We start from the raw sequence: 17,107 nt of genomic DNA, 5'->3' as shown, positions 1-17,107 counted from the left end.
ATTTACAGGGGAGAATTAGGGGGAGGGTGGGTAGACTTTTGCCATTGTCGATGACCTGAATCCTGAACCTGCCTGCCCTCATTGTAGCTCCACATAGACTGCCTCTGCCTGCGTCAATATCTGTTTCCAACAGCAGACAGCATGTGGATCATTTGATGCTATATCCAAACGCATTTTACCCCCTTTGCACTGTACATGTATGTGTTCACATTCATTGGGCAAGAACTGTATCCAAGCTAGTAAAGTATAGGGACGGGACAAGTTGAATCAAAGTTCAACTCCTTATGCCAGGGTTCCCCAACTGGCGGCCTGCCAGAAATATTATTTGGACTCCCAAAGCCCCCCAAATGAATTATGAGAAGCAAAAACTCCGAAATGCAATGTCCCTAGAAGGAAGTTACCCTACCTAAATAATGCAAACGATACGTTTTAACTTAATCAATAAGGAGTGAGAATGCAGGAGACAATCAACTAATAAAGCAGGCAGCAGAACATTTTGTGGTGCTGCTGAAACGTAAAGCTGCAACCACAGCGCAATCAATAGGAGGTGAACAGCACCTGGTGCTGAAAATATAGATAACTTGTTATGCAAGTGTTGCACAGCAACATATGTAGGAAAACTACACCGGTCAAGTAATTCATTTCAACAATAATTTCACAAACAACAAACAGAAAATACTGTCAGCTTGAGACCTAAACATCTCTGTATAAGCACTCGCAATAATGTTAGTATTTACTAAATACAGTCATATAGGCCACTATGTTACATACTCAATGGGAAAAGTTGCATTTCGCCTCGAACACAATATTGTGGATGTCGGGTGAGATGAATGTGACATGGACGTCTGAGATTTAATTATTTGCAAACAGCGACATTGTCGTTGTAAATAAGACACACTGGCTTGGCATTGGGAAAATATGGTAAGATGAACACATTTCTCTCTGTACATTCTTCGCTGAAACTTCCATTTTCATTATCCACCTTTCTTTTGATACCTTTTGAGAGTGACATTTTTCTTGCTATAAAGCTAATTGATCTGAAGGAAAGTTGACGTTAGATAAAGTAGTGTAGACTACAGTAGGCTACGTAGACCTGGTTTTCCCCACCAATCAATGCACAGAGAAAGAGACTAAAATAAAAACTGAATACAGACATGGTGATATTATGATTGTAATCAGATCAAAATGATTATGTCATTGCACTGAATTTATTATGTACTAATCAGATGTGTTAAAAATGATGTTCAATTTGTAATGTAGGCCAATCAATTGTGCTAATATTATATACTAACTATGTTCTGGCTATTAGCTCAGAAAAAAATTGGCCGAGGTCAAACCTAGTTGACGAACCCTGCCTTATGCTGTGATGCGCAGGGCAAGTTGAAGTAAAGTTCAACTCCTTATTTTGTATCTTAGTAAGCTGTACCAGCCAACGACATGCTTATCTCCAACACTCTTTAACCAGGCACACAGCTGTTTGAAGAGTGGGGAAATCGATAGACATGAATAATTAGTATCGATGAAGGAGAGGAGAGGAGAGGAGAGGAGACCATTTTGAGCCCAGGGTGATAGCTAAACGCCAGTGAACTGCAGATGCCCTCAGAGCACAAACACCAGCCCACCAGCTACCAGCTCACAATGAATACTAATGCACCATCCCTACATCTCCACATATGGATCAGCTCCTCAGGGAGACAGACAGAGCACTGCCTACTGTCAAAAAACATACACCACAGCGAAGTGTGGCATTTCGGCCGGAGTGTATTCTTTTGGGAAGCACTCTTTTCACGCCACTTCAATACCGAAGTTACTTTTTCGTAACAGGTTAGGAGAACTTGCGCAGCAGGTTAGTAGAATTAACGCAGCAGGTTAGGAGACTGAGGTTAAGGTTTGGAAAAGAGTTAGGGTTAGTGAAAATGCTCACCTAACCTGCTACGAAAATCACTTTGTAGCGAAGTGGCCTGAAAAGAGTGTGTCCTGTGTTCAAGGTTTGGAAAAGAGTTAGGGTTAGTGAAAATGCTCGCCTAACCTGCTACGAAAATCACTTTGTAGCGAAGTGGCCTGAAAAGAGTGTGTCCTGTGTTCTTTCAGTATTTCCACATTAAAACACTAGAAGTCTTAACTCCAGAGTCCCCTAAAACACTAGATGTCCTATGTCCAGAGTCCCCTAAAACACTAGATGTCCTAACTCCAGAGTCCCCTAAAACACTAGAGGTCCTAACTGTCTAGAGTCCTCTAAAACACTAGAGGTACTAACTGTCTAGAGTCCTCTAAAACACTAGAGGTACTAACTGTCTAGAGTCCTCTAAAACACTAGAGGTCCTAACTGTCCAGAGTCCTCCAAAACACTAGAGGTCCTAACTGTCCAGAGTCCTCCAAAACACTAGACATCCTAACTGTCAAGAGTCCTACAAAACACTAGACGTCCTAACTGTCCAGAGTCCTCCAAAACACTAGAGGTCCTAACTCCAGAGTCCCCTAAAACACTAGAGGTCCTAGCTGTCCAGAGTAATTTAAAACACTAGAGGCAGAAAGTGAGACTCATTAGGGTATAAACAGTCACTAAGGTAGAAAGGGAGACTCATTAGGGTATAAACAGTCACTAAGGTAGAAAGGGAGACTCATTAGGGTATAAACAGTCACTAATGCAGAAAGAGAGACTCATCAGGGTATAAACAGTCACTAATGCAGAAAGAGAGACTCATCAGGGTGTAAACAGTCACTAATGCAGAAAGTGAGACTCATCAGTGTATAAACAGTCACTAAGACAGTCACTAAGACAGACAGACAGACAGACAGACAGACAGACAGACAGACAGACAGACAGACAGACAGACAGACAGACAGACAGACAGACAGACAGACAGACAGACAGACAGACAGACAGACAGGCAGACAGACAGACAGACAGGCAGAGGCATTGAAGAGAGAGAGAGGAGAGAGAGAGAGAGAGAGAGAGAGAGAGGAGACAGACAGACAGACAGACAGACAGACAGACAGACAGACAGACAGACAGACAGACAGACAGACAGACAGACAGACAGACAGACAGACAGACAGACAGACAGACAGACAGACAGAGAGAGCTGTCCCAGACCTGCCCTTTAAAGCAAACAGGATCACAAAAGGAAATACCAGAGTCTTGGGGCTTCTTGAATCACTGCCTGGATCCTGAACTAAACCCACTCAAATCAAATCAAATCCAATTTTATTGGTCACATACACATGGTTAGCAGATGTTAAAGCGAGTGTAACGAAATGCTTGTGCTTCTAGTTCTGACCGTGCAGTAATATCTAACAAGTAATCTAACAATTTCACAACAACTACCTTATACACACACAAGTGTAAAGGAATGAATAAGAATATGTACATATAAATATATAGATGAGCGATGGCCGAACGGCATAGACAAGATGCAGTAGATGGTATAGAGTACAGTATATACATATGAGATGAGTAATGTAGGGTATGTAAACATTATATAAAGTGGCATTGTTTATAGTGACTAGTGATACATTTATTACATCCAATTTTTAATTATTAAAGTGGCTAGAGATTGAGTCAGTATGTTGGCAGCAGCCACTCAATGTTAGTGATGACTGTTTAGCAGTCTGATGGCCTTGAGATAGAAGCTGTTTTTCAGTCTCTTGGTCCCAGCTTTGATGCACCTGTACAGACCTCACCTTCTGGATGATAGCGGGTGAACAGGCAGCGGCTTGGGTGGTTGTTGTCCTTGATTATCTTTTTGGCCTTCCTGTGACATCGGGTGGTGTAGGTGTCCTGGAGGGCAGGTAGTTTACCCCAAAACGTGATGTGTTGTGCAGAACACACTACCCTCTGGAGAGCCTTACTGTTGTGGGCGGAACAGTTGCCGTACCAGGCGGTGATACAGCCCGACAGGATGCTCTCGATTGTGCATCTGTAAAAGTTTGTGAGTGTTTTTGGTGACAAGCCAAATTTCTTCAGCCTCCTGAGGTTGAAGAGGCGCTGTTGCGCCTTCTTCACCACGCTGTCTGTGTGGGTGGACCATTTCAGTTTGTCTGTGATGTGTATGCCGAGGAACTTAAAATGTTCTACCTTCTCCACTACTGCCCCGTCGATGTGATAGGGGGGTGCTCCCTCTGCTGTTTCCTGAAGTCCACGATCATCTCCTTTGTTTTGTTGACGTTGAGTGTGAGGTTATTATCCTGACACCACACTCTGAGGGCCCTCACCTCCTCTCTGTAGGCCGTCTCGTTGTTGTTGGTAATCAAGCCTACCACTGTGGTGTCGTCTGCAAACTTGATGATTGAGTTGGAGGTGTGTATGGCCACGCAGTCATTGGTGAACAGGGAGTACAGGAGAGGGCTGAGAATGTACCCTTGTGGGGCCCCAGTGTTGAGGATCAGTGGGGTGGAGATGTTGTTTCCTACCCTCACCACCTGGGGGTGGCAGGTCAGAAAGTCCAGAACCCAGTTGCACAGGGCGGGGGTCGAGATCCAGGGTCTCGAGCTTGATGACGAGCTTGGAGGGTACTATGGTGTTAATTGCCGAGCTGTAGTCGATGAACAGCATTCTTACATAGGTATTCCTCTTGTCCAGATGGGTTAGGGCAGTGTGCAGTGTGATTGCGATTGTGTCGCCTGTGGACCTATTGGGGCGTTAAGCAAATTGGAGTTGGTCTAGGGTGTCAGGTAGGGTGGAGGTGATATGATCCTTGACTAGTCTCTCAAAGCACTTCATGATGATGAGCCTTGTTTTCAGATTAGCTTTGTCAAAATCCCCAGCTACAATAAATGCAGCCTCAGGATATGTGGTTTCCAGTTTACATAGAGTCCAATGAAGCTCTTTCATGACCGTTTCAGGACACTCCTACTCGCTCTTAATGTGATTGAAATAAAATCCTGATTGCCTACTTTTAACTACTCCGAATCCCACAGGATTGCTGGCCCACATACATTGTGTGTGCTTATTTTTGTGGGAATTAGTGGTTTGAAAGGTATTTATCCGATGCAAAACAACTCCCATGGGTCTTGGTGAACAATGTTTTCGTGTCCCAAGATTTTGTGCACCTTGGAAAAACCACAGGCTGAGAATTCTGGTGGCAGCCCTTACAAGGACATTCGGCTCTTTTCTGATTTTAGTACGAGTGAATGGTAGGCGTGTGTATGTGGTGTGTTTGCTTTTGCGTTTGTGTGTGTCTGTGTTTCTGTCTGTCTGTATTTGTCAGCCAGTCTGTATTTCTTGGTGCGCGTTAATGCTTTGGCTACACCAGCCAATTCGTGGGTGTATCTGTGTCTAAACAGGATTAAGTACAAGTATACGGGTCCTAAATCAACATTTTCTTTCCGACAGCAGATATAAATAAGGCTCCGTACAGATTGATCTGAAATGAAACACCCAGCTCATCATTTCCAGAGCCAGAGTCCCCAGAGAGGCAACAGGAAGCCCTTCCATCTGGTTCAGCTGCTGCTAGGGAGATGGGAGGACTGTTCAGCACTGGGAAGAGCCTACAACCTGTAGAGTGTGAATGACAGCCAATGTCACACTAGCCATAGCCTTATATTGATATACAGTACCAGTCAAAAGTTTGGAAACACCTACTCATTCAAGGGTTTTTCTTTATTTAGACTATTTTCTACATTGTAGAATAATAGTGGAGACATCAAAACTATGAAATAACACAAATGGAATCATGTAGTAACCAAAAAAGTGCTAAATAAATCAAAATATATTTTATATTTGAGATTCTTCAAAGTAGCCACCCTTTGCCTTGGTGACAGCTTTGCACACTCTTGGCATTCTCTCAACCAGCTTCATGTGGTAGTCACCTGGAATACTTATACAGTGTAGGTAGGGACAAAGTGATAAGGCAACGGGATAGATAATAAACAGTAACAGCAGCAGCGTATGTGTCAAAACAGTTATAGCAAAAAGGTGCAATGCATATAGTCCATATAGCTATTGGTTAAGTACGTAGCAGTTGTCGCGCACCCTTACAGCAGTCTTGAGGCTTGAAGCTGTTTAGGGTCCTGTTGGTTCCAGACTTGGTTCAACTATGTCACAGATGACTAACGATGTTCTCCTTTTAACTGGAAAAAGTTTGTGTTATGATCTATTATGGGCATGAATCTGTGATTATGTTCATTTGAGAGAGTTTGTTAATAATGCATTAGCAATTTTATAGTGTTCACATCTCAAACGATTAATTGCAATGTTTTTTGGAGATTCTAGCTAATTCCCCCTAGTACAAGGCCCAAGGTTAGGATTTAATGTATAATTTATCCTGCTGGATCCTGCAGTGTGTGTGTGCGTGTGTGTGTGTGGCAGACCTCAGTCTCTCCATGCGTCTCTCTCTATCTCTCTCTGTTGGTCTTGTGTTAGCAGGCTTGTGTTTGAGTTGATCCCCCAAGGTGCCATTCAGTCGCTGACACTATCCAGCAGGGCAGTAATCCCTCACTAATACAGGAACAACAGTCAGTGGATGTTTACCGTGGGTGGAGGATGATGCCTAAAAGAGGCTGAGATGTTAAAACACATTTGCCACATTGACAGTGAGCAGCATATATATTAACAAACCGTACTTCTCATCATACAATTCACAATATTCCCTATATATTGCACTACTTTTTACCAGAGCCCTAAGTAAGTGCCCTAGTCAAAAGTAGTGTAGGAATGTAGGGAATAGGGATGTGTGTGTGTGTGTGTGTGTGTGTGTGTGTGTACTGTAGTTAATGGTACCTTAATGGTAGCTTTTTATTTATTTTATGTAGTGCCTGTATCCAGGCTCAGCTGGGTCCTCTGCCCTTTCTGCTCTCATAACACCCATTAGTAACTGATCAATTAAGACTGTCCCATTCCCTCTACTAAGTTAACTTTGAACCAATTAAGCTAATTCACTTTTTGAGCAATTTCTTGAGGAGCCATGCGGTTTCCCTCTTTCTGGTATCCATTGGGTTGGGTTTCTTTTTCTCCTCTCTTGTCCTCTCCCTCTCCTTTCTTCTCTCTTTCTCTCCCTCCTCTCCTCAGAGGACCACAGCAGCAATACATTTTTAAAGGTCCAATACAGTCAAAAATGTGTGCTGTTATTGCCAGAGAGGTTTGGAACACAGACACCCTCTGGAAAATATTAACTGTCTTTATTATTGGTCTATTAAAAACTTCTTATGGCCAGGGGCAGTATTGAGTATCTTGGATGAATAGGGTGCCCAGAGTAAACTGCCTGCTACTCAGGCCCAGTTGTCAATATATGCATATTATTAGTATATTTGGATAGAAAACACTCTGAAGTTTCTAAAACTGTTTGAATGATGTCTGTGAGTACAACAGAACTCATATGGCAGGCAAAAACCTGAGAAAAAATCCAACCAGGTAGTGGGAAATCTGAGGTTTGTAGTTTTTCAAGTCATTGCCTATCGAATATACAGTGTCTATGGGGTCATATTGCACTTCCCAAGGCTTCCACTAGATGTCAAGTCTTGTTGAACCTTGTTTGATGCTTCTACTGTGAGGAGGGAGGAATGGGAGCTGAATGAGTCAGAGGTCTGCCAGAGTGGCATGAGCTGATCACGCATGCTCACGTGAGAGTTAGCTTGCATTCCATTGCATTTCTACAGACAAAGGAATTCTCCGGTTGGAACATTATTGAAGATTTATGATAAAAACATCTTAAAGATTGATTCTATACTTTGTTTGACATGTTTCTACGAACTGTAATATTACTTTTTCACCTGGACTTGCCCGCGCGTCGTGAGTTTGTATTGTGTACTAAACGCGCAAACAAACAAAAAGGTATTTGGACATAAATGATGGACTTTATCGAACAAATCCAACATTTATTGTGGAACTGGGTCCTGGGAGTGCATTCTGATGAAGATCATCAAAGGTAAGTGAATATTTATAATGCTATTTCTGACTTTGTTGACTCCACAACATGGCGGATATCTGTATGGCTTGTTTTGTTGTCTGAGCGCTGTACTCAGATTATTGCATGGTGTACTCTTTCGGTAAAGCTTTTTTGAAATCTGACACAACGGTTGCATTAAGGAGAAGTTTATCTAAAGTTCCATGCAGAACAGTTGTATCTTTTATCAATGTTTATAATGAGTATTTCTGTAAATTGATGTGGCTCTCTGCAAAATCACCAGATTTTTTGGAAGCAAAACATTATGGAACATAACGCGCCAAAGTAAACTGAGATTTTTGGATATAAATATGAACTTTATTGAACAAAACATACATGTATTGTGATCAAAGATTAGTGGTTCATTTTATCTCTATTTCTGCTTTTTGTGACTCCTCTCTTTGGCTGGAAAATTGGCTGTGTTTTTCTGTGACTAGGTGCAGACCTTACATAATCATTTGGTATGCTTTCGTCGTAAAGCCTTTTTGAAATTGGACACTGTGGTCGGATTAACAACAAGTTTATCTTTAAAATTGTGCAAAATATTTGAGGAATTTGAATTGAGATTTGTTGTTTTGAATTTGGCGCCCTGCACTTTCACTGGCTGTTGTCATATCGATCCCATTAGATCTAAGCCATATTAATTAGGCGATAAATGAGTTAATAGACCAATAAGAAAGACAGTTACATTTTTCCAGAGGGTGTCTGTGTTCCAAACCTCTCTGCCAATAACAGCTAGTTTTCAGTTTCCCCTCCCCACTCAGAACACTCCCAGACAGTCCTAGCACAATTCTTGCTTGAGAAATGTATTTTTGCTAAGAAGCTATATTTATTTTATTTTTTGACTATTTTAATTGAAAACAATCACAGTATGGTACTTAATTATTACCCAGAAATGATTTGACCTTGAAATAAAAACATCTGAATTGGATCTTTAAACGTTATTGTGTTATTCTTGATGATTTTAAATACAGTGTATTCACGTGTAGCTGACATTTGTTTTTCAATTGTCCACAAATCGAATGAATAAAATCTCTTCCTTTCCCACCTCACAGGGAGATCAACTTCAAGAACTTCACTCTGCTCCAGCTGAATGAGGAGTTCTCCCGGGGGCGTGGCCTGGATGTGGGTGCCAGGGCGTGGAAAGGAGGGAACGTTCTCCTTTTCTTCTGTGATGTCGACATCTACTTCACCGCTGACTTCCTCAACACCTGCCGACTCAACACTCAACCTGGTGAGTGAGGATACTACACTTGACTGAACAAACCCACATCCGTGCTGTGTTCAGAGTGGGAGGCTCTAACAACATGTTCAACTTCAACTTTATTTAACATGGGTAATAAATACATTAGGAATCTTTTGATTTGTTTGATAACATTTGCATACTTTTCTTCCGTAGGTAAAAAGGTGTTCTATCCTGTTCTGTTCAGCCAGTACAACCCAACCCTGATTTACGGTAACCACGACTACATCCCTCCAGTGGAGCAGCAACTGGTAAGAAAGCTGTTTTCACTGATGTCCTCTAAATGACTCTTCATAAAGGTTAAGAGATACCACATACATGGTACAACAGCATGTTTTCACTGATGTCCTCTAAATGACTCTTCATAAAGGTTAAGAGATGCCACATACATGGTACAACAGCATGTTTTCACTGATGTCCTCTAAATGACACTTCATAAAGGTTAAGAGATGCCACATACATGGTACAACAGCATGTTTTCACTGATGTCCTCTAAATGACTCTTCATAAAGGTTAAGAGATGCCACATACATGGTACAACAGCATGTTTTCACTGATGTCCTCTATATGACTCTTCATAAAGGTTAAGAGATACCACATACATGGTACAACAGCATGTTTTCACTGATGTCCTCTAAATGATTCTTCACAAAGGTTAAGAGATACCACATACATGGTACAACAGCATGTTTTCACTGATGTCCTCTAAATGACTCTTCATAAAGGTTAAGAGATACCACATACATGGTACAACAGCATGTTTTCACTGATGTCCTCTAAATGACTCTTCATAAAGGTTAAGAGATGCCACATACATGGTACAACAGCATGTTTTCACTGATGTCCTCTAAATGACACTTCATAAAGGTTAAGAGATACCACATACATGGTCATGTTTTCACTGATAAATGACACTTCATAAAGGTTAAGAGATTACATGGAGACTCTTCATAAAGGTTAAGAGATACCACATACATGGTACAACAGCATGTTTTCACTGATGTCCTCTAAATGACTCTTCATAAAGGTTAAGAGATACCACATACATGGTACAACAGCATGTTTTCACTGATGTCTAAATGATTCTTCATAAATGATTCTTCACATAAATGACTCTTCACAAAGGTTAAGAGATACCACATACATGGTACAACAGCATGTTTTCACTGATGTCCTCTAAATGATTCTTCACAAAGGTTAAGAGATACCACATACATGGTACAACAGCATGTTTTCACTGATGTCCTCTAAATGATTCTTCACAAAGGTTAAGAGATACCACATACATGGTACAACATCATGTTTTCTCACATTGCATTTGCCTGTTCTGTATTACTCTGGTTTAATAGGTCATTAAAAAGGATACAGGATTCTGGAGAGACTTTGGCTTCGGAATGACATGCCAATACCGATCAGATTTCATCAACATAGGTAAAGACCATGTTAACTCATTGCTGGTCAATTATGCCTTCATATTAATGCTAATGCAAATTGTGCTAAGAGAAACATATACAGTGCATTCGGAAAGTATTCCGATTATGTTGTTACGTTACAGCCTTATTCTAAAATTGATTAAATTGTTTTTTTCCCCCTCATCAATCTACACACAATACCCCATAATGACAAATAAAAACAGGTTTTTAGAAGAAAAAAAAGAAAAAAAACTGAATTATCACATTTACATTTACATAAATTTTCAGACCCTTTACTCAGTACTTTGTTGAGCACCTTTGGTAGCGATACAGCCTTGAGTCTTCTTGGGTATGATGATACAAGCTTGGCACACCTGTATTTGGGGAGTTTCTCGCATTCTTCTCTGCAGATCCTCTCAAGCTTGTCAGGGAGCGTTGCTGCACAGCTATTTTCAGGTCTCTCCAGATATGCTCGATCAGGTTCAAGTCCGTGCTCTGGCTGGGCCACTCAAGGACATTCAGACTTGTCCCGAAGCCACTCCTGCGTTGTCTTGGATGTGTGCTTAGGGTCATTGTCCTGTTGGAGGGTGAACCTTCGCCCCAGTCTGAGGTCCTGGACACTCTGGAGCAGGTTTTCATCAAGGGTCTCTCTGTACTTTGCTTCATTCATCTTTCCCTCGATCCTGAGTAGTCTCCCAGTTCCTGCCTCTGAAAAACATCCCCAGAGCATGATGCTGCCACCATCATGCTTCACCGTAGGGATGGTGCCAGGTCTCCTCCAGATGTGATGCTGCCACCACCATGCTTCACCATAGGGGTGGTGCCAGGTTTCCTCCAGACACGCTTGGCAATCAGGCCAAAGATTCTTATAGTCTGAAAGTCTTTAGGTGCCTTTTGGCAAACTCCAAGTACCTTTTACTGAGGAGTGGCTTCCGTCTGGCCACTCTACCATAAAGGCCTGATTGGTGTAGTGCTGCAGAGATGGTTGTCCTTCTGGAAGGTTCTCCCATCTCCACAGAGGAACTTTGGAGCTCTGTCAAAGTGACCATCGGGTTCTTGGTCATCTCCCTGACCAAGGCCCATCTCCCCCGATTGCTCAGTTCGGCCGGGCGGCCAGCTCTAGGAAGTGTCTTGGTGGTTCCAAACTTCTTTCATTTCAGAATGATGGAGGCCACTGTCTTGTTGGGGACCTTCAATGCTGCATACATTTTTGGGTACTCTTCTCCAGATCTGTGCCTCGACACAATCCTGTATCGGAGCTCTACGGACAATTCCTTCGACCTCATGGCTTTGTTTTTGCTCTGACATGCAATGTCAACTGTGAGACTGTATATAGACAGGTGTGTGCATTTCCAAATCATGTCCAATCAATTGAATTTACCACAAGTGGACTCCAATTCAAGTTGTAAAAACATTTCAGGGATAATCAATGGAAAAGAGTCTCATAGCAAAGGGTCTGAATACTTCCATAAATAAGGTATTTCTGTTTTTTATTTTTATAAATTAGCAAAAAGTTCTCAACCTGTTTTCACTTTGTCATTATGGGGTATTGTGTGTAGATTGATGAGGAAAATGTTTTATTGAATCCATTTTAGAACAAGGCTGTAACGTAACAACGTGGGGAAAAAGGGAAGGGCTCTGAATACTTTCCGAATGCACTGTATTTCCATTCATATCCAAACCACCAGCAATATCATTATGGATTCAGGTATATTGGCTCTCAGGACATGTTATGCCTCAACACGATTTTCCACCTCAGTTGAGGCCATTAGATGAAATCAGAGGCTATAAACTATGGTGGGAATAAGGACCTTTTCTGTATCCGTGTCTGGCTGTCCCAAATGGCACCCTATTCCCTTTATAGTGCACTCTTCTTTTTTTTACAAGGGCCCATAGGGAGAAGTAATGCACTATATAAGGAATAGTGTGTAATTTGGGACGCAGATACTGTCCAGAGACAGTCCTTATTCCCAACAGAAATCATTGATATTACTGTGGCGGGAGACAGAGGTACAGCATCTGTCTGACCTTAGGCTCTCAGGAGAGAGATACATTATATCACTGTCCACCTCATGATATAAAACTACCTATAATATATGTACGTAAAATAGTCCTTGCAACTCTTTGGCGGGGTGATTTCAGATTAGATGTGAATAGTAATTAATAAATAATTGATCCATGTGTTGAGATTTTCACCCAAAGTAGAGAGAGAGAGAGAGAGAGAGAGAGAGAGAGAGAGAATGAAAGGCAGAGAGTGAGAGGGTGAGAGGGTGGGGGGAAGAAGGGAGGAATATAGACAATTTGCTTCTCCCAGTGAGATGAAGAGAAGAGACAGAATGAGTTCAAATAGAGAGGACATTTTTAGGTCCCAGCATACAAACAATCGCTGATAATCGTTCTCAAAACTTGTCGTTGCACATCTCACATTTACAAGAGCATTGCAGATTTTGTGCCGATAAAATCAAACCTATTTCAAAATATCAGGACTGGTCTGGGACAGCTAAATCAGATCAAAAATAGTGTACGCCAGGCTTTAGTTGTTTATTTTCTGTCAATTTCATTTTTCTGATTACATAAACTAGATTTGATGTCTTTAGTGTCTGAAACTTTCAAATCAAATCCAATTTTATTTGTCACACCTCATCACTAAATCCAAGTGAAAATGACAAACTGACACATTTTCATTTTCATCAAAAACTATTTTATATATCGATGGAGCGCATTTGATTTTACAGTCTGCACATACGCAGTTCGGCACTACACGACCATTAGACCCGAAGACTTGTTTCTGCGCATGAGCTTAGCTAGCTAATGTCACCATGACATCGCCCACAAGTGTGATCGGGGATTTCTATTGGATAAGCAGTTTCTGTCTATGGTTGAGCACTGAGCAGTCTGCAGTAAGAGAAAAAGGAAGAAAAACACACTGCTGCATAAATAAACAAAACATGATTACCTGTGTCACCTAGGGCATGAGGAGAATGTAGTCCAGATAGTTCGAAAGAACTGACGTCAGCATCTTAATTCCTCTGAAAGTCGTGTTAGGAGGCAGAGATAATCTATAATGACAAAATGGTCTCGTCTCCGGCCTAACAATGGGAGTCGTTGTCACAAACGTGGAAAGGCAGGCGGGAGGAGGTGAGATCAGATGGGAACATTCTAGCCAATCAGAGGGCAATTACGCATTTGAACAACAGACACAATTCCGAGATAAAATTGTTTTTCTCAAAGTTTCCGAGATGCCACGTGCATCCACTTATATCAGTACATTCGTATCAATCTAAACATTTCCTAACTTCTACTCGATCAAATAAGCCTTAGTTAGCAAATTAGAAATAAAAAAAGTTGTTGACCAAATCTGAACCTCTCTCATAGAACTCCATACAGAAAATCCTCACTTTGTCTGCTTATTGCTATTTTCTCACATGGACAGAGCCTCCCGCTTTACCTCTGCCTCTCTGAGTTAGGACATGTTCTGAGGTTCTATCCCAATAGCTCATCACTCCTCTGCGGTCATAAATCAAATCAAAGTTTATTTGTCACGTGCGCCGAATACAACAGGTGTAGTAGACCTTACAGTGAAATAGCAACAGACCCCAGACATTATGCATGTAGAACAGATCCCAACAAACCGGATGTGTTTGCATTAACATATTAATTTAACAAACTGTCATCATGACAAAAACAGAACCCTGTCATCAGGATTTGACCTCTGACCCCTGTTTGACCTGATCAATCAATCAGGGGCATAGTTCAGTGGGAAAATGTTGTGCAATGTTGCAAATAGAAATGTAATGAAAAGAGCCGGCATGATTTATTTGACTACATTCTGCATTTAAGAGAGGCTTAATTGTATTTCCACATAACATTTTTCTATATGAACGCTCCACAACGTCCTACTGAACGCACCCCTGATCTCCCTCCTCTGTTATATATGTGCAGTGAGTTGATGAGTTCATGTTGTCCCTCCTCCAGGTGGTTTCGACGTGGACATCAAAGGCTGGGGCGGCGAGGACGTGCACCTTTACAGGAAATACCTTCACAGCAACCTGCTGGTGGTGCGGTCCCCGTCTAGGGGCCTCTTCCACCTGTGGCACGAGAAGCGCTGCGCGGACGAGCTGCCCCCGGAACAGTACAGGATGTGCATGCAGTCCAAGGCCATGAACGAGGCCTCGCACGGCCAGCTGGGCATGCTCTTTTTCCGACACGAGATCGAGGCACACCTGCACAAGCAGAAACCCCAGAGGCTAAACCCTGCCAAGAAGACATGATGAAGACATGATGAGGGAGTCACACAGGACTCTAGACTTTAGGAGGAGGGCATGACAGTATGGCAGTCAGAGACAGTGAGGGGGAAAAAACAACAGAACAGAGATCTATTGTTGTGATCTGATGACAACAATACTGACTCACTACGGAGGAAAAACACTCCATTTTATCCTCCGATGGCAAAATGGATATATAAAACACAGCTAAGGCACCTGTCGTATCTTGAAGAAGTGAGAGCACTGTAAAAACAACAGTGAGAGTCAAAAGGAGCAGCAGAAAGACTTGACTGCTCCGCTGTATTTTGTTTAAAATCATGTGCCTCGTGTTGACTGACTGACAGCTGGTTTTGAGAGTCATGATGTGGCATCTGCTGGTCTTTCTTGAAGGCTAGATAAAGAGTAGAACTAGATTTTCCTGTAGCCTATTAGAGACACCTTGTGGACTGGAAGAGAACAGCATGACTGTGAATGGAATGAGGATACTCTTAATCTGAAGTCATGTCAGCTGGTTACGTGACTCTCCTCAGAACTGATGATCAATCAATACATTAAAACAGGCATTACTGAGGGTTATGTAGAGAGACAATGGCAACAATGGAGGTACATGGAAGCTATTAGATATTCATTATTTCTCAAGCTCCACAGAATCAATATACAGATGTACTAACCTAATTTGATCACTCCTTTGTTGCTGATCATTTTCCTGCACTGCAGCAAATGCATATGAGCTTTGTGAGTTACATAAATTCACAGAAAACCCCAACTCTAGCCTGTTTACACCTGGTGCTAACATGGGTCCTTTGTGCACAATCAGAATGTGGACAAAATCAGGACAAATTACGCAAGTTAGAACCAGGTATAAACGAGGTTAATACACTGTTATATTAACAGTATTGCACTTTTCATGTTGCCTACTTTTGGCCAGTTGATAGCCAAACCACCGATCAAGCAACATTGTGGACTGCTGCAGGATTATTTTGCTGTGACAACACAGATCAAATTAAGATCCTACATCTATAGTGTACTGCTTTTTCACGAGTTTAACTAATCCTACAAGTGCTTTTATGTGCTTTTTTATCATCAAGAAACAAAAGAGTGTAGTTTGAAGGGTCAAAATAAATATCGAGATTTTTTTGGGCGGTATTATGGTGTGCTGTTTGAGCAGGAAGCTATGAGGGTATCACGTTTGTCGTAAGAATTATCGGACCAAGGTGCAGCGTGATATGGTTTCCACATGTATATTAACTGAAAAACAATGAAGAATGAACAAAACGTGAAGACAATGGCGTGCTCACAGGCAACTACACATAAACAAGATCCCACAAACACAGGTGGGAAAAATAACTACTTAAATATGATCCCCAATTAGAGACAACAATTACCAGCTGCCTCTAATTGGGAATCATTCAAAACACCAACATAGAAAAAGAAACTAGAACACAACATAGACATGGGTATACTAGATCACCCCCTAGTCACGCCCTGACCTACTAAACCATAGAGAAACAATGGCTCTCTATGGTCAGGGCGTGACAGAGGGATAGGGAACATGTTATGGTCCTGAGAGAAAATATGGATACAGTGTCCAACATATTTCTCAATGTTGTTGATTTTATTTGATTTTATTAGGATCTCTTTTAGTCCCCATTTGGACTAATCTTCCAAGAGTCCTTAACATTAACTTATATTAAGAGATAAAACAAAGACTATCTACAATAGTCAAATTGTTTTGTGTATGGTATAACTGGGCAAATAATATATTATAATAGATAGCATACACTTTGATTCCATAATTAAGTTATAAACGCAGTGTTAAAATGGTAGAACGGTCTTCACCCTCTATCAGAAGTTTTATTGTTAGAAAAGATTAAATGCATTGCTCCAAAAATTCTTAGATATTATTTAACAATGTTGTTATCTGTATTGATAATATGCCTACTCTTCCTTAGAAGCTTAAATGACGATGGCTTGACACAAGTCTAAATGACCCAAAGGAAGTTTAGAGGTAGTAGAATACCTCCATGTCTATAGAGCAGTTTAAGCTAGGTATGGGCCAGTATAGGCAGTCCATCCACAGAGCAATATAGGCCAGGGGGTGGGAAGGTTAAGAAAAGGCCAGTATGAAAGTGTAAATTAAGACAATCTGAAATGGTTAGAAATGTAAAGTTAGTGGCAAAGTGCCTCTGATATTTGAAAGTGACACATGGCTTTTATGTTATCCAGGTGGATTTCTACTGAGAGTTTTTCTTAGAGATGTAACCTATCGATGGCTAAGATTATAGATGAACACATTTTCACAGG

General features: G+C 41.4%; 1 protein-coding gene across 1 annotated transcript in view; it reads left to right on the top strand.

The window, feature by feature from the left end:
* LOC112259460 (chondroitin sulfate N-acetylgalactosaminyltransferase 1) overlaps positions 1-16,195 on the top strand; it is an 80,197-nt gene extending 64,002 nt beyond the window's left edge. Inside the window, exons 5-8 of the mRNA XM_042326583.1 lie at positions 8,939-9,117; positions 9,283-9,377; positions 10,476-10,557; positions 14,514-16,195. Of these exons, the coding sequence (XP_042182517.1) occupies positions 8,939-9,117; positions 9,283-9,377; positions 10,476-10,557; positions 14,514-14,809 (652 nt within the window). The 3' untranslated portion in view covers positions 14,810-16,195. The remainder of the gene's footprint in view (positions 1-8,938; positions 9,118-9,282; positions 9,378-10,475; positions 10,558-14,513) is intronic.
* Positions 16,196-17,107: the final 912 nt, after the last annotated feature.

The sequence above is a fragment of the Oncorhynchus tshawytscha genome, linkage group LG09 (genome assembly GCF_018296145.1).
Source record: "Oncorhynchus tshawytscha isolate Ot180627B linkage group LG09, Otsh_v2.0, whole genome shotgun sequence".
Classification (NCBI taxonomy): Eukaryota; Metazoa; Chordata; class Actinopteri; order Salmoniformes; family Salmonidae; genus Oncorhynchus; species Oncorhynchus tshawytscha.
Note: the sequence above shows the minus strand (reverse complement) of the source record. Positions and strands in the feature narration are given on the sequence as shown.